We start from the raw sequence: 22099 nt of genomic DNA, 5'->3' as shown, positions 1-22099 counted from the left end.
CTGGCCAACATGGTGAAACCCCATCTCTACTAAAAATACAAAAATTAGCCAGGCATGGTGGCACATGCCTGTAGTCCCAGCTACTTGGGAGGCTGAGGCAGGAGAATAGCTTGAACTTGGGAGGCAGAGGTTGCAGTGAGCCGAGATGGCGCCACTGCACTCCAGCCTGGGTGACAGAGTGAGATGTCATCTCAGAAAAAAAAATTTAAAAATAGAAAATAAAAAAGAAGCAGCACTTGTTGGAAAGACAGCTGATTCCAGGTGCGAGGCAGGTAAAGTACAAGGCAAGGCCATAATATTTCTTATTGTACCAGAAAGCAAAGAAGTATGCAAATACTCAATCAAAAGCCAACTTGCAAATATTTTCTCCCATTCTGTAGGTGGTGTGTTTATTCTGTTCATAGTTTATTTTGCTGTGCTCTTTAATTTAATTAGGTCCCCCTTGTCAATTTTTGTTTTGTTTTGTTGCTTTTGGGGACCCAGCCAAAAATTATTTGCTGAGGCCAATGTCAAGAAGGGTACTTCGTAGATTTTCTTCTAGGATATTTTGTTTTGTTTTGTTTTGTTTTTGAGACGGAGTCTTGCTCTGTCGCCCAGGCTGGAGTGCAGTGGCGCGATCTCGGCTCACTGCAAGCTCCGCCTCCCGGGTTCACGCCATTCTCCTGCCGCAGCCTCCTGAGTAGCTGGGGCTACAGGCGCCCGCTACCACGCCTGGCTAATTTTTCTTTTTTTCTTTTTCTTTTTTTTTGTATTTTTAGTAGAGACTGGGTTTCACCGTGTTAGCCAAGATGGTCTCAATCTCCTGACCTTGTAATCCGCCCACCTCGGCCTCCCAAAGTGCTGGGATTACAGGCATGAGCCACCACGCCCAGCCTCTTCTAGGATTTTTATAGTTTGAGGTCTTATATTTAAATTTTTAATCCATCTTGAGTTTTTTTTTTTTTTTCCCACAGCGCAAAAGGTAAGGGTCTAGTTTCATTCTTCTGCCTGTAGTTAGCCAGTTACCCTAGCACCATTGATTGAATTAGGGAGTCCTTTCCCCATTGCTTTTTTTTGTTAGGCTTGTCTAAGATCAGATGGTCATAGATGTGGGGCTTTATTTCTAAGTTTTTGATTCTGGTTCATTGGTCTATGTGTCTTTTTTTGTACCAGTACCATGCTGTTTTGGTTACTGTAGCCTTATAAGTATAGTTTGAAGTCAGATAATTTGATGTCTCCAGCTTTGTTCTTTTTGGTTAGTATTGCTTTGGCTGTTTGAGCTCCTTTTTGGTTCCATATGGATTTTAGAATAGCTTTTTTTATTCTGTGAAGAATGACCTTGGTAATTTGATAGGAATAACATTGAATCTGTAAACTGTTTTGGGCAGTATGGCCCTTTTAATGATATTGATTCTTCCAATCTATGAACATGGAATGCATTTCTGTTTATTTGTTGATCTCTGATTTCTTTTGGCAGTGTTTGTAGTTCTCCTTGTAGAGATCTTTCACTTCCTTGGTTAGCTGTATTCCTAGGCATTTCATTTTCTTTGTGGCTATTGTAAGTGGGATTGTGTTCTTGATTTGACTCTCAGCCTGGGCACTATTGATGTGTAGAAATGCTACTGATTTTCGTACATTAATTTTGTATCTTGAAGCCTTGCTAAAATTGTTTATCAGTTCTAGTAGCCTTGAGGTAGAGTCTTTAGGGTTTTTTAAGTGTGGAATCATATTGTCAATGAAGAAAGAGTTTGACTTCTTCTTTTCCTATTTGGATGCCTTTTATATTTCTTTCTTTTGCCTGAATGCCCTGGCTAGGAATTCCAGTATTATGTTGAATAGGAGCAGTAAGAGTAGGCATCCTTGTCTTGTTCCAGCTCTCAAAGGAAATGCTACCAGCTTTTGCCCATTCAGTAGGATGTTGGCTGTAAGTTTGTCATAAATGGCTGTTATTATTTTGAGGCATCTTCCTTTAATGCCTAGCTTGTTGAGAGTTTTTATCATGAAGGGATGTTGGATTCTATTGAAAGCTTTTTCTGCGTCTATTGGGATGATCGTATGGTCTAATGTCCAGAATCTATAAGGAACTTAAACAAATCTACAAGCAAAAAATAAATAACCTCATTAAAAAATGGACTAAGGATATGAACAGACAATTTTTTTTTTTTTTTTTTTTTTTTGAGACAGAGTCTCACTCTGTCGCTCAGGCTGGAGCACAGTGGTGCAATCTCCGCTCATGGCAACCTGTCTCCTGAGTTCAAGTGATTCTCCTGCCTCAGCTGCCTGAGTAGCTGGGATTACAGGCGCGCACAACCACACGCAGCTAATTTTTGTATTTTTAGTAGAGACAGGGGTCTCAACCTGTTGGCCAGGCTGGTCTTGCACTCCTGACCTCAAATGATCCACCCGCCTTGGCCTCCCAAAGTGCTGGGATTGCAGGCATGAGCCACCACGCCTGGCCCAGGGCTGACAATTTTTAAAAGAAGAAATACAATGTATGAAAATCAGTAGCATTTCTATACATGGCTAACAAACATGAAAAAATGTTCATCATCACCAATCATCAGAGAAAGGCAAATCAAAACCACAATGAGATACCATCTCACACCAGTCAGAATGGCTATTATTAAAAAGTCAAAACAGTCTGGGCGTGGTGGCTCATGCCTGTAATCCCAGCACTTTGGGAGGCTGAGGCGGCTGGATCATGAGGTCAGGAGATCAAGACCATCCTGGCTAACACAATGAAACCTCGCCTCTACTAAAAATACGAAAAATTAGCCAGGCATGGTGGCGGGCGCCTGTAGTCCCAGCTACTAGGCAGGCTGAGGCAGAAGAATCACTTGAACCTGGGAGGAGGAGGTTGCAGTGAGCCAAGATCATGCCACTGCATTCTAGCCTGGGAGACAGAGTGAGACTCTGTCTCAAAAAAAAAAAAAAAGGTCAAAATACAGACCAGGTGCCGTGGCTCACGCCTGTAATGCCAGCACTTTGGGAGGCCAAGGCGGGTGAATCACCTGAGGTCAGGAGTTTGAGACCAGCCTGACCAACATAGTGAAACCCTGTCTCTACTAAAAATACAAAAATTAGCTGGGTGTGGTGGTCCACACCTGTAATCCCAGCTACTCAGGAGGCTGAGGCATGAGAATCGTTTGAATCCAGCAGGCCGAGGTTTCAGTGAGTCAAGATCGTGCACTGCATTCCAGCCTGAGAGACAGAGCAAGACTCTGTCTCAAAAAAAAAAAAAAGTCAAAATACAATAGATGCTGGCAAGGCTGTGGAGAATAGGGAACACTTACATACTGTTGCTGGGAATGTAAATTAGTTCAGCCACTGTGGAAAGCAGTTTAGAGATTTCTCTAATTACTTAAAACAAAGCTTCCATTCAACCCAACAATCCCATTGCTGGGTATATACCAGAGGAAAATAGATCATTATACCAAAAAGACACATGCATATGTATGTTTATTGCCATGCTGTTCACAATAGCAAAGACATGGAATCAATGTAGGTGCCTATCAATGGTGGATTGGATAAAGAAGATGTAGTACATATACACTATGGAGTACTACACAGTCGTAAAAAAGAAAGAAACCATGTTTTTTGGAGCAATATGGATGGAGCTGGAGACCATAGTCCTAAGGGAATTAACGCAGGAACAAAAACCCAAATACCACACGTTCTCACTTATAAGTGGGAGCTAAATATTGAGCACACATGGATATAAACAAGGGAACAACAGATACTGTGGACTACTAAGTGCACTAAGGAGGGGGATGTGGATTGAAAAACTATCTATTGGGTACTATGCTCACGACCTGGTGCAATATACCCATGTAACAAACCTGCATATGTATCCCCTGTATCTAAAACAAACATTGAAAAAATTTTTTAAAAGCCAACTTGAATGAACTGCCACTCACCATTTTTGGCACAATTTGAGGAACAAAAAAAATTGAATAAAACATATCCTTGAGAATGCAATGATAATAGAAAAAAGAGAAAGGGGAAGGGGAAGAAAATACTTCTTTAGAGAAGAATGCTAGCTAATAATTGTAAAAGGAATGTGGAATTAGGCTGGGCGCGGTGGCTGACGCCTACAATGCCAGCACTTTGGGAGGCCGAGGTGGGGAGATCACTTGAGCTCAGGAGTTCGAGACCAGCCTGCCCAACATGGTGAAACCCTGTCTCTACTAAAAATACAAAAATTAGCCAGGCATGTTGGCATGCACCTATAGTACCTGCTACTCAGAAGATTGAGGCACAAGAATTGAACCTGCGGGGCGGAGGTTACAGTAAGCCGAGATCACGCCACTGCACTTCAGCCTAGGTGACAGAGCGAGACTCTGTCTCAAACAAACAAACAAACAAACAAATGTAGGATTAGAAAATCATCAATTTTGCTACCCCAATGTAATTATCAATATAGGCAAAGCACATTAAAAGGTGCTAAAATCATTGGGTAAAATACTACTTAGGGACAGGCTATTCGATCAGTGCCAAAGAACCATCCCACTGATTACCTGCTAGTTACAAAGGGAAAAAATGTACCTTTACATTGGAGAAATCTGGTGGTCACCACCTTATCCTATAGATCAAACACAGCATTTACCAATATTGGGACAACCTAACAAGGCACCTGCTGATAGGATATTATAAAGAAGGACACCACACCACCTATAAAATAATCACACCCAAAACGATTGAACTGAATTTTATTATGAGGAGCAATCAAATTTAGAGCGTAAGACATTCTATGAGACAGCTGACTGGATCACTTCAAAATGGGAAAAATAATTAAAAAGCCAAGAGACCAGAGAATTGTTCTAGATTAAAAAACTAAAGAGACATTGTGCCTTGACTGAATCATTGATCCAAATGTATACCCAAAAAGACATCTTGGGGACAATTGGGTTGGAATCTGCTCTGCATATTAGAAAATATGGTGGAATGATTAAATTTTCTTAGGTAAAATAATGGTATTGTGGCATTGCAGGAGAATGTCTATTTTGATAGGAGATGCCTGCTGAAGTATTTAGGGGTAAAGTATCTTGAAGTGTGGTCATTTTGAAAATGTTCAGAAAAAGACTATATATAAAAAGAGAAAGCAAATTGCCAAGGTGAAGAATAAAGGGTGTGATTTGTACTATTCTTTCAATTTCTCCGTAGATTTGAAACTTTTCAAAATAAAGTTGAAAACAGTTCTAGAAAGGTATCTATTGCTGCAATGCATTGTTAAGTAAAACAGTATAAATGGTACAATTCTTTTTTTTTTTTTTGAGACAGAATTTTGCCCTGTCGCCCAGACTGGAGTGCAATGGCGTGATCTTGGCTCACTGCAACCTCTGCCTCCCAGGTTCAAGCGATTCTCCTGCCTTAGCCTCCCAAGTAGCTGGGACTACAGGTGCCCATGCCACCATGCCTGGCTAATTTTTGGTATCTTTAGTAGAGACAGGCTTTCACCATGTTGGCCAGGCTGGTCTCAAACTTCTGACCTCTTGATCCACCCACCTCCGCTTCCCAAAGTACTGGGACTACAGCCATGAGCCACTGCACCTGGCCCATATGAATGGTACAATTCTATGTTAGGGTAATGTTAGCTGCTGTAACAAAGGGACCAAGAATGCAGTGGCTCAGTCGACAAGATAAAAGTGTATCTCTTGCACACGTGACAGTCCTGGTGAGATGTGCAGGTCAGCAGGCAGCACTTCTCAGACTTTTGGGGACTCAGGCTGATGCTGGTTCTGCCGTCTTCAACATCTGACTTTCAAAGTTGTTGCTCTCCAGCTCACAGGAAGGTGATAGGCAGAGGTGCAGGGCCAGAGATTTTCTCTGTGGAGGCTGCACACATTGCTTCTGCTCTTACTCCCCTGGGTGAGACCTTTCTCCTGAGTTGCAGTGGGGCAGTAGGTGCAGGGGCTGAACGATTCAGTTCAAGATGGGCAACCACACATCCCGACTTCAACTCTTAGCAATTTAGAAGGGATTTTGCTAGAAAGGTAGTAGTCTCCATCAGTCATTAAAAAGTGTCTAAAAGAATACAGGGCCGGGCATTACAGGTGGCTCACACCTGTAATCCCAGCACTTTGGGAGGCTGAGGCAGGTGGATCACTTGAGGTCAGTAGTTCAAGACCAGTCTGGCCAACATGGTGAAACTCCATCTCTACTAAAAATACAAAAATTAGCCAGACGTGGTGGTGCATGCCTGTAATCCCAGCTACTTGGGAGGCTGAGGCAGGAGAATCACTTGAACCTGGGAGGTGGAGGTTGCAGTGAGCCGAGATCATACAACTGCACTCCAGCCTGGGCGACAGAGGGAGACTCCATCTCAAAAAAAAAAAAAAGAAAAGAATACAGACCAACCAATTCAAAGCTTTTATTTCAAGGTTAATTGGTTTTTGAATGTTTTAAATATCTTTATGCTTGTCTTTGTTTTTCCATTCTGAGCATGCATTTCTTTTGTAATAAAGAAAAGAATTATGCTTTACAAAAATAAATCATTGAAACCACAAAGAGATTATTTGACTGGCAAATTTGCAGGATGTTTTGTTTTCTCTCTCTAAAAGAAACATATAGCTAAATTGTAAGTACTACTTTAAGCATTCTTCTACTCAGAAACCTTCAGTGGGACCCCACTCTCTATCACATTTGCTTGAATCTCAGGGCTCCCCACAATCTGGCCCACACCCTCCTCCTCACTCCATCCATCCTGCGGCTCATGTGCTGCCTCCAGCCTAGCCAGACCCCACCCATTCTTCAAGTCCCAGCACACACCACCACCTTCCCTTGACCTTTCACCTTTTCCCAGGGGTTTTCCATGACATTTAGAATTGGTGCAACAGAACGTATCCCTTGATTAAACATTGTTTTCCGTTTTGCTGGTAAGTCATTAATCTTATCTCTCTCCTTGTCAGCTTATTTCTGTATCCTTCACAGAGCCTAGCACGGTGTTAAAGATATAATAGGCACATATGATACATCTCAATTGATTTCCATGTTTAATGACCTGTTATTCTGAATAGGAAGCATTTTCATCGATGATCTCCATTTGATGGCCAAGCCCCCTGGTGTTGCTCAGATGCTCCTCTCAGCTGAAAGAATATGAATTCAAATAAAGGATGAAGGGGAAACACATTGTAGCAAAACCATATCTGAAAGACACCTACGTCAAGGGCAATCTCAATGTGCTATTAAACTATTAAACACCGCATTTTAGCGTTCTTTTTTTCTTTTCTTTTCTTTTCTTTTTTTTTTTTTTGAGACGGAGTTTCACTCTTGTTGCCCAGACTGGAGTGCAATGGTGCTATCTCAACTCACCGCAACCTCCACCTCCCAGGTTCAAGTGATTCTCCTGCCTCAGCCTCCTGAGTAGCTGGGATTACAGGCATGCACCACCATGCCCAGCTAATTTTGTATTTTTAGTAGATACAGGGTTTCTCCATGTTGGTTGGGCTGGTCTTGAACTCCCGACCTCAGGTGATCTGCCTGCCTCGGCCTCCCAAAGTGCTGGGATTACAGGCGTGAGCCACCACACTCAGCCCCAATTATTTATTTATTTATTTTGAGACTGGGTCTTGCTCTGTCCCCCAGGCTGGAGTGCAGTGGCACAATCACAGCTCACTGCAGCCTCAACCTCCCAGGCGTGGGCAATCCTTCTGCCTCAGCCTCCTGAGTAGCTGGGAATATGAGTGCACACCACCACGCCTGGCTAATTTTATTTTATTTTTTGTAGAGACAAGGTCTCGCTATGTTGCCCAGGCTGGTCTCAAACTCCTGGGCTCATGTGCCTCAGCCTCCCACTGTGCTGGGATTACAGGCGTGAGCTGCCGTGCCCAGCTGCATTCCGGTTTTTAAAATCTATCAATTTCCTGGCCACATACTGCTTCCTTTTCATCTTCGCACCACACAGAACCCTGCTCCTGCTACAGCCAGATAATACTACAGACAGGTGTCCCTAGTATTTGGAAGCGGGGAAAATGTGTGGTCACCAACCATGTAAACTGAACAGTGATTTCTGCAGCACACAAAGGATTGCCTGGCATCATAAGAAGTACCTAGCACGTCCTGCTTGCCATGTCAGTAACTTGCAGCACGAAGTTTCACTCTGGCCATTCCATAGTGGGCTGAATAGTAATCGCAAAGCAAGCAGACCCACATGCCTCTCCTTCAGAGGGCACCCCCGTAGTGATGGAATGTTATGAAGACTTAAATCACCGAGGCCACTCTCCAGCCAGGGCCGCAGGCTGGGTCGTTTCAACTTGCTGGACTGAAAATCTGAGAGAAGCCTGTAGGTGGGAGGGTGTTCTCTGTGGAACTCGATGGTAGACAGGTGCCTGTGATATTTAGGCAATCTGGCAGCCCAGCTGACTCCAAAAGGCATCTTTTTTTTTTTTTTTTTTTTTGAGACAGAGTCCTGCTCTGTTGCCCAGGCTGGAGTGCAGTGGCACAATCTCAGCTCACTACAACCTCTGCCTCCCGGGTTCAAGCAATTCTCGTGCCTCAGCTTCCCGAGTAGCTGGAATTACAGGCGCATGCCACTACGCCCAGCTAATTTTTTTTTGTATTTTCAGTGGAGACAGGGCTTCACCATGTTGGCCAGGCTGGTCTTGAACTCCTGGCCTCAAGTGATCCTCCTGCCTTGGCCTCCCAAAGTGCTGGCATTACAAGCGTGAACCACAGCACCTGGCCTCCAAAAAGCATCTTCAGGCAAAATGGAGACCAAGGGCATGTAGTGCCTAGTCTTACCCAGCTCCACCTGGCAGCCACGTCTTCAGATAGGGGAGACAGATGAGAGTCAGCAGCAGTTTGATTCAGGTGGGTGGTACCTGAGTCCAGAAAGACCAAAAAGCCTACTGAGCCTCGTTCTTTATTGTCCAAGCGTACAATTCTGGCACACTCAAAATTGTCCTGAACACACGGGAGGGATTTTGCTGCTGTAAGAGTTTTTTTCTAGACAAGAGAAAGTTTTGCTTGCTTTGTGCTACAACAGCACTTTGTGCAGAACATATTTTACATTTCATGACTACGTAAAGGTAACCGTCCTATCTAGAATGCTATTTATACAAGCTGCCCTCAATTCCCTAAGGTAGTTTTTGTGCTTGAAGCACAATTTGAGTGTGGGCTTTGGGGACAGTGCTCTGAAGGTGGCACACACAGTCCCTTGATCGACCTTCCCATGTTGTCACTGTTTAAAGGTTGAGGTTCACTGCCTTGATCACACTCCTTTATAATCTCATGAGACCAAGTTCATTTCAAATGTACTCAACACAGTCTGGCGCCAGCTTGACACTACTCTTTGCCTTTTCCCTCCCATCCACAGCAAGCTGTGCCCTGCACTATATCATAGATCCACTTAGCTCAGCCTCCATCACGTGACTCACGGCAAAGATGGGTTCGGTACACATCAATCAGAATTCAGTAGCACCTCTCGGGGAGGGACAGAAATGGCATATCAGTTAAGAACCAGTTTCCCGGTTCTTGGAAAGGAGCCATCAGGCAATAGTTGGAAAATAACTTGAAGTCTTTTCTGTCCCCGACTGCCTTAGTCTACTTGCTCTTCGGGTCATCTCTGTTCACTGTCGCCTTATCATTTCAGACACCATATTGTTAGGTCCTAGTTGTTAAGAATTGAATCATTCTCACATTCCCGAGGAGATTCATCCCCCTTCTCAACCCATGCGTTTTCACCTTCCAGGACGTCTACTTGAACCATGATGTCATTGCCTCACTGCCCAATGCTACTTACCCAGTTAAGTTCCTTCTCTCCTCAGTGTGGGCCTTTCTGTGAACTTTTGAAAGCGCGTAGCCCCGGGCAGAGTGATAACTCTACTTTATTAGACATGAGGCCAGTAGAGCAAGTTCAGGATCTTTGGAAAACCTTAAGTACAAAAATGACGATTCTCAAGAAAATACTGATTTCGTCAACTTATTTTAGTTAACATGGCTTTGTTAGAACTTTCATCAGATTCTCAGCAGAGAATGTGAAGTATACTTAAGTGTCACGTAGGTTGGGTTTTGTTTTATTTTGTTTTTTTGTTTGTTTTTAATGTCGTGGGCTTTGATTTTTAAAGATAGAGCTGGCTTTCGTCCCCCAAAGGAATAGCAGTGTGCTGTTGCCTCCACCTCCAAGTGACATTTCAACTTGGGGACACATGAGGAAGGAATGAAAATTGTAATTATTTTTCAAAATTACAAGAGGAAAAGATGCAATTTAAAAATCAACTTTAAAATTAAAATTTTAATTATTATTGTTTGATTATCTCTAATGTTGTCAAATATTTGCCATTAGAGCTTTACTGTCTCAAAAACCATTGCACCATATTTTCTTAAAACTAGATAAATTTCAACTGGCCATTTATAAGATTGTCATACTATTATAGATTATATTCCCTGGAGAAGAAACCAAGAGTCTGGTGTGGAACTAACCCACGTCTCCATTCATACCACCCTTTTGGAATAGGTGAAATCCAATAGGATTTTTCACTGGGGACTTTGACTTTAGTTTCAACCATAGGTAGTAAATGTTCAGTAGTTAGCTAGTTTATTTTATAAATGGCTGAACATGAATTAATGGCTAATTATAAAAGCCAATACTTGCATGGCGCTTGCTGGGTTACATGTATATGGTGCTGTTCTAAGTGCTATGGGTACATATATATATTATGTAATCCTCACAAAACCACCAAAAGGTAGATACTATTGTTCACAAATGAAATCTGAGATCCAGAGAAATGAACTAACCCAGTGTCACACAATTACTATGTGCAAGAGCTGGGATTCACTCCCGTGGAGCTGGGCTCCAGGGCCTTAAGTACCACACTTTAGTGCCAGGATGATTTACTACAACTTCTCCCACTCAAGGACGATCCTCCCTGCGTGATACGATGGGTTTTCATGAAAGAGGATAGGCCGGGCGCGGTGGCTCACGCCTTTAATCCCAGCACTTTAGGAGGCCAAGGCGGGCGGCTTGCCTGAGCTCAGGGGTTTGAGACCAGCCTGGGCAACATGGTGAAACCCCATCTCTACTAAAATACAGAAAATTAGCCAGGCATGGTGGCGTGTGCCTGTAGTCCCAGCTACTCAGGAGGCTGAGGCCGGAGAATTGCTTGACCCAGGGAGGTCGAGGTTGCAATGAACGGAGATCGCACTATTGCACTCCAGCCTGGGTGATGGAGCAAGACTCTGTCTCCAGAAAAAAGAAAGAAAGAGGATAGATGGGAATGGCTGAGAATGTAAGAAGACAGAATAAAGACCAAAAGGTGGACGTGATTTATTTAAGATTTCTCAATGAGGCAAGCAGGAAAAAAGTCCATTAACACATTTGTAAGTATTACACTTCTTGCCATTGTACCTTCGGTTTACAACTGATAAAACACCAACTTCTAGCTGCAATTTCTAGACTCTTAATGATTACTACCTAGAAATAAGGTTGATTGAACCAGAGAAGGATGTATTCACAATGTAGGCTCACAATCCCGCAGGTAACAGGATGGTTTAATTGGCCAAGCTTTCACCTCTTCAGTGCACTAAAGGCTTGAGGTTTAATGAATGGGTGGAGGAAGGATAAACGTGGCTTAACAGCTCAACCAATAAAGGTCTCCTCGCTATTCACCAAGCCAAGAATTCCGGCCCTGGCTGGGGGTAATGGAAATGGATCCGCTAAGATGAGCTGAGCGGACACCTGCTGCTGCTGCTGCTGCTACTGCTGCTGCTGACACAGGTGTTGGTCATCCTCGCCTGGAGCATTTTTCCTGCCTTTCTGCTGGCTGGAAATAAAGGGCTGACTTGCAGGGCCCTGTGGGAGTTGACTTAACCCACTGCAGTGAGCTGATTTTGTTGGGCAGTTTATGGAAGAAATTCTGTCCCTTATTCATTGATGCTCTTCTTGGGACCCAGTTCCAGGACTGTGACTTCCAGGACCCAATTACAATGACATTCTTAGTTGTCATACTTAAAATGTGCCCGCATTTTCTTTTCTGAGAATAGAGAACCTATCTCATGTTCAGAAATGACCTAATGTTTTAGCCAGGCACGGTGGCTCACGCCTATAATCCCAGAACTTTGGGAGGCTGAGATGGGTTGATCACCTAAGGTCAGGAGTTCGAGACCAGCCTGGCCAACATAACGAAACCCCGTCTCTACTAAAAATACAAAAATTAGCCGGGTATGATGGTGGGTGCCTGTAATCCCAGCTACTCGGGAGGCTGAGGCAGGAGAATTGCTTGAACCCGAGAGGCGGAGGTTGCAGGGAGCCAAGATGGCACCATTTCACTCCAGCCTGGGCAATAAGAGTGAAACTTTGTCTCAAAAAAAAGAAAAAAAGAAAAAAGAAATGACCTAATGTTTCATCTTTGACATTTCAGAGTTATTTGCAAGGATTTCAATTAAATAGCAAAATCGGAAAGAAAAGGGGAGAACAGTCAGTTTGTTGTGTCTTGTGCTTTTCTGGTTCCTTTATCTGAGGGTGGTCTGTTTTCTGAAATTGTGCGGAGAAACAAGAATTATTTGTTTGAAGGCTGTATCCAAACTCTAAATTTAAAATATGATTCATCATCTTGGAGCATAATGATGTGTCCACCTGTAGATTTATGTAGACTTCTTTACAGAAGACTGACAAGTAGAGGACTTTTTTAGAATTTAGTTTGTCTTACATCACACCCAATAATTCAAAGCTACTCAGAGTATTTTCCTGAGTCAGGAGCCTGTGAAATGAAAATGCCACAACTGACAGGGAGAACGGTGAGCAAGATCAATACAAATTGCAACAGTTGGGGAGGTACCAGGGATGTTAATTTAGCATTCTATGCCGGCAAAAGACCACATTTTCACAGGACTTTCCAACACTGGACTAATGTGCAATGGAGGAGAGAGCTTAGTGCCCCCCTCCACCCCCACCGCGACGACCCCCCAGGGTCGGGGAAGGGGGAACCTAGTGATTTATTTGTTGCAGAATGGATAGCCTAGCAAGTCATACCAACACCAGGACCTAAAGCCATCAGGCTGTACTTAAATCACCTTTAAGACCAGGTTTCTGATATTTATATTGTTTTCATCCTTTCTTTGGCGGGTGTAAGTGTGGCCAAGTATAAAGCTGTTCCATGCCTGGATAATTTTTATTGCGTTGGCATGGCTGTGTTGAGATATTCTGACACAGCAGGAATCATGATTTGTCCATGCATAGATTTATACTGACTTCTTTATAGAAGAGTGACAAGGAGGGGACTTTTTAAAAGATTAATCTGTCTCGTGTTGCACCCAGTAACGCAGAGTATTGAAACTGAGGTCTGATTTAATCTGCCTCCGTCACACTATCTACATTTCCTTTTCATTGTCAAGTGTATGATTAACATAAGGAACATTTTTTCTTCTAGCCTATCTCCAAAGTAGTTCAAATAACAAACAATAAGAAGTTTAAAAGCACATGTGCTATTTATCGGTCATCAAATTACTTAAGGGTCAGAAATGCATTCTTTTCATAACGTTCTACAAAACACACTCACAGAAAAATGCATTCTTTCATAATGTTCTACAAAACAGACTCGTTAACTCTGCCGTTATTTCTAAGTTGCTCTGCCCAGTCCATCTGAATCTCTCTGGTGAACGGGCGTGTTGACCTGGCAGAAGACTCTAGGATTATTGCCGGAGAGGGTCACTGCATTTGCCTCATTTCTGTTTTGTCTGCCTAACAAAGTTGACCTACTTGGCCACTGATACTCAGACGTATTTCATTTTTGGTAGAGTTCTAGTGAGGAGGATGCTCTAACTGAACCAAGGTCATCTATCAAGATATCTGCATTTAAGTGTGACTCCAAACTTCCAGCAATTGACCAAACATCAGTCAAGCAGAAACATAAAAGTACCATGACTGTAAGGAAAGCAGAGAAAGTGGACCCCAGCGAACCCTCTCCAGGTGAGTGGCTGGCTTATTGAAATTCATCAGATCTAAAATCCCGGTATTAAAAATAACAACAACAGGCCGAGCACGGTGGCTCACGCCTGTAATCCCAGCACTTTGAGAGGCTGAGGCCGGCGGATCACTTGAGGTCAGGAGTCCAAGACCAGCCTGGCCAGCGTGGTGAAATCCTGTCTCTACTAAAAATACAAAAATTAAACAGGTGTGGTGACACACGCCTGTAATCCCAGCTACTCGGGAGGCTGAGGCAGGAGAATCGCTTGAACCCGGGAGGTGGAGGTTGCAGTAAGCCAAGATGGCACCACTGCACTTCAGCCTGGGCAACAGAGCAAGACCCCACCTCAAAAATAAATAAGTATAACAACAACAATCAAATTGATGGTATTGGTTAAACCTAGTGTTTTCTGAATGGCTAATTCAGGTTTTGAAAGGCCAGTGATCCTATGCAAACAGTAACATTAATTTCAGAGTAGAATATAAGGTCAAGGAGGCATGAATCATGCAATGTAACTTTCTCCACTGCACGCATTTTCTGCCCAGTCATTTGTGTGGCTTCTGCCTAGAGCTGCTGCCTTTTCATCTTCTTCACCCTTCTTGGGGATAAAGGCATTTGGCCCCAGGTATCAAGTTTTATGGCTCAAGCAAGAGCATAAAGAGAAGCTTTCAAATACATCTGAATAGCATAATTTATAGCCAAGAGAGAAAGTAATAAAGTTTTCCTGTTCTGGGTTTGTCCTCTCTGAGAGAAAAGGTGCTTGATAAATCCTCCCTTTTGTGCAATTTGGAAAAATAGTCACTCTTTAGCTGCCTTAGAGTAAAGACCAGTCTTCTGCCTGGGGCAGGAGTGATTTAATAGTATCCAGAAAGGGGATAAAATTCACTGAAAATTTAATGTCTCTCGGGCTCATCTCCATCAAAGACAACAGCTATAAGACAAACTTGATTCCTCCAGGAACTGAGGTTTAAGTTGGAGTAACTAGGCAGAAAGGTCTAAGTTGAGTGGAAAGGATCCAGGCTAACTGCTGAAGAATTCGTCAACAGTGTGCAATTCATTAAAATCCAAATCACAGCTACTTTCCAATCCTAAATAGCTTCTGCGGTGCAACCACCCATCCAGTTAAGTGTTCACACATTTTTAGAACATGGCAGCTTTCACTCAGATTAACCACCCACATTTTATTGCTTTAACGAGGTCAAAACCAAATTGACTTCTGAAATGATGTCCTCTCAGGCAAAGCCCCAACTCTTGCTTCTTATTTAATCAGGGGAAAGTATCATCACAGTTAATTTCTCATTTTAAAGACTTTTGATAGGAATTAGGCTTTTAATTCAGCTGTTTAAGCTTGAAATAGAGCAGGTAAGGTCATTCCACCAATATTTCAAAATACAAGTTGTAATTTATCGAATTGAGGATGTTTTTAATGGCAAAAGTTTGAATTTCAGGGTTTTTTTGTTTTTTGTTGTTGTTGTTTTTGTTTGTTTGTTTCTGTTGAGACAGAGTCTCGCTCTGTTGCCCAGGCTGGAGCGCAGTGGCACGATCTCAGCTCACTGCAACCTCCGCCTCCCCGGTTCAAGCGATTTCCGGGTAATTTTTGTATTTTTAGTAGAGACAGGGTTTCACCATGTTGGCCAGGCTGGTCTCGAACTCCTGATCTCAAGGATCCGCCTGCCTCTGCCTCCCAAAGTGCTAGGATTACAGGCGTGAGCCACCGCACCTGGCCTGAATTTAAGTTTAAATAATGCAACTCCATTTATGCAATATAATTTTTAGCCCTCTTGCTAAAATCAGGTGGTTGTTTGTATACTGTGCTTTGTCATCATGGAGAAAAATCATTAAAAGGAACCGTTTAGATCCACCCAATGCTTTAGTTTGTCTAATTAATACAGATGTACTTCAGACTGAGCAAACTATGTATGGAACTTATAGCACTGACGAAAAGGAGGAATTAATTCACTTAACATTCTTTAAAACATCAAATTTGAAGAATTACCAGACAAAAACACCAGGTTTCAGTGACAGAGCCAAGTTGGCAGAAAGATATCTATTTCATCAAATGAGGGATGTTACTTGTAGTAAAAGCCTCTGCAAACCGCCAGCTTCATCACTGCGTTCTGGCCCTAGACCACGTCCAAGACCCATGCAGACGTGAGCAGGGCTGTGGCCTGGCTGTCCCCAGGCAGAACAGTCCTGGTGATGGATGGCAGTTGCTGCAGAAGTGGAATCAGTTGTGCAGCAATCTGGCTAAAAACAAAGCATCGATGTGTTAAGATCCATCCATTTTACATGTGTAGACTCACCCTCTGGGCTCCCTAATTAGCATAGTGAAATGAGAACTGAGACACGGCAAGGATTTTAGCTGAGTCTGTTCAGGAAAAGTTGAGCTCAGTGGCAGTCGTGACAGTTTTCTGCTGTTACAGAAAAATAGGATTTGGTACCTGAATTAGCTGGACACGTTGATCCAATTCACTAGTTAAAGTCACAGTTCCTTGCTTTCCTCTGTAGACAGATATTTCTCTAAAGCATTTTGGGGGTGATACAAAGTTGGCAGTAAGTCATCAAAACTTCTTCCATGTCAGACCTGAGATTCTGTACGAAATTGAAGCATCAAACACAGTGAAATTCCTTCGCAACATCTGCCTAATAGGCTACAGAAGTAGAATCTGGTATAACTTCCTGTGTTATACCAGACTTTTACTGAAAAAAATATATATAGCTGGGGAACATGGCTGGACTCACTGCAAATCTATGTAATGATAATCCATGTCATCAAAAAAGCATTTTTCTTTGTATGTAATCTGCCATCTAGAACCTCCAAAACAACTATTTAAAATATAGGAACTATCAATGCCCTCTACAAACAGATTTGTAACTGAGAAGGCATCAGATTGCTCTTCATCCTGTTAGAAGGAATTCACACATTTAAATTAAGTTTGTATAGTCCATGAAACTGCTTCTGGATGAGTGACTTGTGGTGGTCCTTGTTATCTCTCTCCATGCAGTGGCGCATGCGGTTTATGGGCAAGTGTTTTGGAGTCAAAATGTTTGCATTTGCATCTGGGCCCCATTTATTTGCTGTCTACCTTTGGCCAAGTAAAGCATCTCTGTGCCTCAGTTTCCTCATCTGTACAATGGGGAGAAACAGATCCTGCCTGCTGGGATTGCTGTGAGAACTCAATGATAAAACATACATCCAGCCTTTAGGACAGTCCCTGCCACTGTGGCAACTCAATTAATTATTGCATTATTATTCCTAGCACATGAGAGCAGCAGATAATGAGTAGATGGGACTAGAAAACTTTGTTTTCTTTGTCTTAAGGTTGTCCTCCCAAAACATCTTTTTTTCTTTACAAAAATCAGAGTTGTATTTTATTGATTGACTGATTGATTGATTATAGAGATGGGGTCTTACTGTGTTGCCCAGGCTGAAGTGTACTGGTGTAATCATAGTTCGCTGCAACCTCAAACACCTGGGCTCAAGTGATCCTCTGACCCCGGCCTCCCAAGTAGCTGTGACTACAGGCACACGCCACTATGCCTGGCTAATTTTTTACTTGTTTTGTTTTTGTTTTGTTTTGTTGTTGTTGTTGTTTTGAGACAGAGTTTCGCTCTTGTTGCCCAGGCCGAAGTGCAATGGCGCGATCTCGGCTCACGGCAACCTCCGCCTCCCGGATTCAAGCAATTATCCTGCCTCAGCCTCCCGAGTAGCTGGGATTACAGACATGCGCCACCATGCCCAGCTAATTTTGTATTTTTAGTAGAGACAGGGTTTCTCCATGTTGGTCAGGCTGGTCTTGAACTCCCGACCTCAGGTGATCCACCCACCTTGGCCTCCCAGAGTACTGGGGTTACAGGCATGAGCCACCACACCTAGCCATTTTTTTTTACTTTTTATGGAGACGAGGTCTTGCTTTGTTGCCCAGGCTGGTCTTGAACTCCTGGGCTCAAGTGATCCTCCCGCCTTGGCCTCCCAAAGTGCTAGGATTACAGACATGAGCCACAGCACCCAGCTCAGAGTTGTATTTTTTAGAATCTCTAACATAAATGCAGGTACAACTACTTTTACAACACTCTGAGTTTCAAAGCAAAATGCCAAATGGAAAAAGATGAAGAATCAGACAGCATTCACCAAGCCAGAGAAAGGCTTTATCTCCAGAAAGACGTGGAAAATTCAGGCAGTGAGTCAAGACCTGGCCGGGTCTCACGTGCAGTCAGCTCAGAAATCCCACATCATGAACGCTGGTGTAGGGTGAGGTATGAGCCTAGTGGAGTTACATGTTCTTAGTTACATGTTCAGAATTGTATATATACCCTTGAGACCCAGAACAGCTAGCAGGCCCAGCGAGTGCAGAGGCACAGGGACATCTGGGGAGCTGCAGTGGCCTCCAAGGCCTGCCTGCTGTCAAGACCTCTCCCAGCCCCACCCTGAGTTGGAGAGGAGCCGCCTCTCCTTTCCAGGACACGAAGGGGCATCCAGAGGCCACTGTGCTGTGGGATTCTGGCACCTGGAGTCCTAACGAGCTCCCTACCCTAGGGCCAGACGTGTGGGAAGCAAGCGTCCCCTCTCCTGCCCTCTGCTGTCACCTGGAGCTTGGGCATGGTCCCCTGAGCTGTGTGCCAGGAAGACAGATCTGGATGGAGTCCTGTGAACCTGCTTCCAAAATCTTGCCCTTTAAAGCAAAGCCAAGTGTTCTGAAATTATCCTCACTTCTTATTGGGTGCAATGTTAGTCATTACTGGGTTCAGATTTGCAGGAGTAACAAGACTTTTCAGCTGTAGAGTGGATTATTGTGAGGACAGGTTCTTGTAAAGCTAAGAAAAAGCAGTGCATTCAGATGTTAAGAGACAAACATCTAAAATAACTGTGGTCTCTTTTGGATGGGGAAATATTTATTTGAAGAGCAGCCTGAAAGAGAAATTTGAGGGCAAATCCTAAATCCTCATAATTCACCTTGCAAATAAATTCTTCTGAAGATTTTCTCTGAAAGGCCAAGATTAATGGTTTTCGCGGCAAGTCCAACTGGTGTCCAGGAACTTTCCAAGCTATCTGCCAAGTTAGAAAAAAACAAACAATTTAAGTGGATACTCCCACTTTTTAATAGAGAATCATATTCTCTATTATGATACATGCTCTCAAGACAGGGGGGCTCGGGGTTGTCGCAGAACCCAGAATGAAGTCTTGGCTCCAAATCCTGGTGCTATCACTTTATAACCCCATAAATGTGAGCGGACAACTTCTCTGAACTCAGTTTCCTCATCAGTAAAATGGAATCCTTGCCAGTCTCACCAGGTAGATAGGTGGGTGGAAACCCTGGATGTAGACCAGGCTTTAGGCAAAGGTTAATCCCCAGGCCTTCCTCTGCTTATGAACCCTCCTCCCAACACCGCCAACTACTCCAGGGCTAATGTCTCCATAAGAACACTGCTTGACCAAAGACACTTGTATTTGAGATGTAAGAGTGGTTAGAATTTGGCCGGGCGCAGTGGCTCATGCCTGTAATCCGAGCACTCTGGGAGGCCAAGGCAAGCGGATCACCTGAGGTTGGGAGTTAGAAACCAGCTTGGCCAACATGGTGAAACCCTGTCTCTACTAAAAATACAAAAATTAGCTGAGTGTGGTGGCATATGCCTGTAATCCCAGCTACTTGGGAAGCTGAGGTACGAGAATCGCTTGAACCCGGGAGGAGGAGGTTGCAGTGAGCCGAGATTGTGTCACTGCACTCCAGCCTGGGCGACAGAGTGAAACCATGTCTCGACAACAACAACAAAAAAAGTGGTTATAATTTGATTATTAAAAATTTTAACGATTTGATCATCAGTGAAGTCATCCGTTTATCCAGTACCTATGGGGATGTTAGCAAATACATCCAACTGTCCCCCACGTCCCAGGGTGTATGATACCAGGGCGAATTGGTGTACTCATCCACTGCTCATTCATTCAGCACTTCATTTATACGTATTTACCTGCCGGGTAATGGGGAACCAGAATACAAAACACACGGGGCCTGCCCTCCAGGGCTCCCAGCCTGGTGGGTGAGCAGGATTCCAATAAGGGCAGATAGTGCAATGCACACCCTGACCAAGGTAAGTTCTAAGAGCTTGTGGGCAGGGCCAGGTGGAGTGAAAATCCTGAAGGACAGGGGTTTAACCAGGTGAAGAGGGCAAGAAAGATGTGCCTGGCAGCAGGTACTGAGTGTGCAAAGGAACGGAGGAGAGGGAGCAAGGAAGACAGGGAGAGACACATATCGAGGAGCTACAGATAATCTAGGGCCTTGTGCTCCAAGTGTCCCCAGGCAAGTAGCAGAAACCATCATCTGAGAGCTTCTTAGAAATGCAGAACCTCAGGCCCCAGTCCAGACTGACTGGCTCAGAACCTGCATTGAAGAAGATCTCAGGGATATTCCTATGTACATTTGAGTTTCAGAAGTTCTGGTTTAGGGCCAGGCGTGGTGGCTCACGCCTGTAATCCCAGCGCTTTGGGAGGCCAAGGTGGGTGGATCACTTGAGGTCAGGAGTTCAAGACCAGCCTGGTCAACATGATGAAACCCCATCTCTACTAAAAATACAAAAATTAGCCAGATGTAGTGATGTGCACCTGTAATCCCATCTACTTGGGAGACTGAGGCAGGAGAATCGCTTGAACCCAGAAGGCAGAGGTTGCAGTGAGCTGAGATCATGTGACTGCACTCCACACTCCAGCCTGGGCGACAAAGCAAGGCTCCATCTCAAAAAGAGAGAGAGAGAGAGAGAAGCTCTGGTTTCTGGTTTAGGGTCAGGCTACAAATTAGGAAATATAAAGTTGAGGCCCCACCGGTAGGCAAGGATCAGGCCTCCAAGGGCCTTAAATGTCATGCTGGAGGCGACGGGGCATCAGTCCTGGAAGGGCTCTGCATAGGAAAGTGATGCCATCAGATTGGATTTTTAAAAGCTGACTCTGACTGCAGCATGGAGAAGGGCCAGCTGAGAGTGTGAGGGTGGCCAGACACAGCCAAGAGACCAGACAAGTAGCAGTTGCAGGGAACCGGGGGAGAAATGAGAAGGGCTTGAGCGGGAGCAAAAGCAGAAGGAAGAGGGCCAGATGCAGTGGTTCACACCTGTAAGGAATCCTAGCACTTTGGGAGGCTGAGATGGGAGGATTGCTTGAGGCCAGGAGTTCAAGACCAGCCTGGTCAACATAGCAAGACCCCATCTCTATTTAAAAAAAAAAAAAGCAGAGGGAATAGGAAGAGGGAGTGGGCTTGAGAGCCATTTAAGAAGTAAAGCTGGCAGAACTTGGTGACTTGGATGTAGGGATAAGGAAGAAAGAGGAATCAAAGAGAACTCAGGAATCTGGCCCAGGAAACTAGGTCAGTGGAGGTTGCCTCTGCCAAGGCTGAGGAAGCAAGGAGAAGGTGGGTCCCCTTTTGCAGTGTTGCCTTTGAGATGCAGGCAGGGCAGCCAGGTAGCAATGCCAGGAAGCACCTGGGGACCCAGGTCTCCTGCCCAACAGAGCACTCCCCTTCCTCCCAGAGCACTTGCTGGTAGGACCCAAGGGCCTGCAGTGAGTAAGAGGTGGCTGAAATGGCAAGAATGTCTCCCCTGAAAGAGTGGATGGAGTAAGAAGAGAGATGTTGGGGGGACTTTGGGAGATAACAACTGTAAAGAGAAGAATGAGTGAAGACAGCTAGAGAGAGAAAAATGATCCCGAGAAATAGGAGCCACTCCAGAGGCCATTTAGGAAGAAAGAAGTGGATAATATTTACTCGAATCCTCTGTAGCATGGCACTAAGGACTGAGACCCCTCCACGATAGGTAATGGTTTTCTTTTCTTCTTCTTTTTTTTTTTTTTTTTCTTTTTTGAGATGGAGTCTTGCTCTGTCACCCAGGCTGGAGTGCAATAGCCCGATCGCGGCTTACTGAAACCTCTGCCTCCCAGGTTCAAGCGATTCTCCTGCCTCAGCCTCCCAAATAGCTGAGATTACAGGCATGCGCCACCACGCCCGGCTAATTTTGTATTTTTGGGAGAGATGGGGTTTCTCCCTGTTGGCCAGGCTGGTATCAAACTCCTGACCTCAAGTAAGCCGCCTGCTTCGGTCTCCCAAAGTGCTGGGATTACAGGCGTGAGCCACCACGCCCAGCCTTAGGTGATAGTTTTCAACTGGATGGCTACAACTGTGGATTTTAGACTTGGAACTGATTTTAGCTGCAGCATCTCCCAAACTTTTTTGACAATAAAA

At 44.1% G+C, this 22099-nt stretch overlaps 1 protein-coding gene across 12 annotated transcripts in view; it reads left to right on the top strand.

Moving 5' to 3' along the window:
* MARCHF10 (membrane associated ring-CH-type finger 10) overlaps positions 1-22099 on the top strand; it is a 111546-nt gene that overhangs the window by 39145 nt on the left and 50302 nt on the right. For all 12 annotated transcript variants that reach the window (XM_009433023.4, XM_016932699.3, XM_001145624.5 and 9 more), the window contains exon 4: positions 13711-13882. In XM_009433023.4, the coding sequence (XP_009431298.3) occupies positions 13711-13882 (172 nt within the window). The remainder of the gene's footprint in view (positions 1-13710; positions 13883-22099) is intronic.

Source organism: Pan troglodytes, chromosome 19 (assembly GCF_028858775.2).
Source record: "Pan troglodytes isolate AG18354 chromosome 19, NHGRI_mPanTro3-v2.0_pri, whole genome shotgun sequence".
NCBI classification, from domain to species: Eukaryota; Metazoa; Chordata; class Mammalia; order Primates; family Hominidae; genus Pan; species Pan troglodytes.
This window is presented reverse-complemented; position numbering and strand designations above follow the sequence as displayed.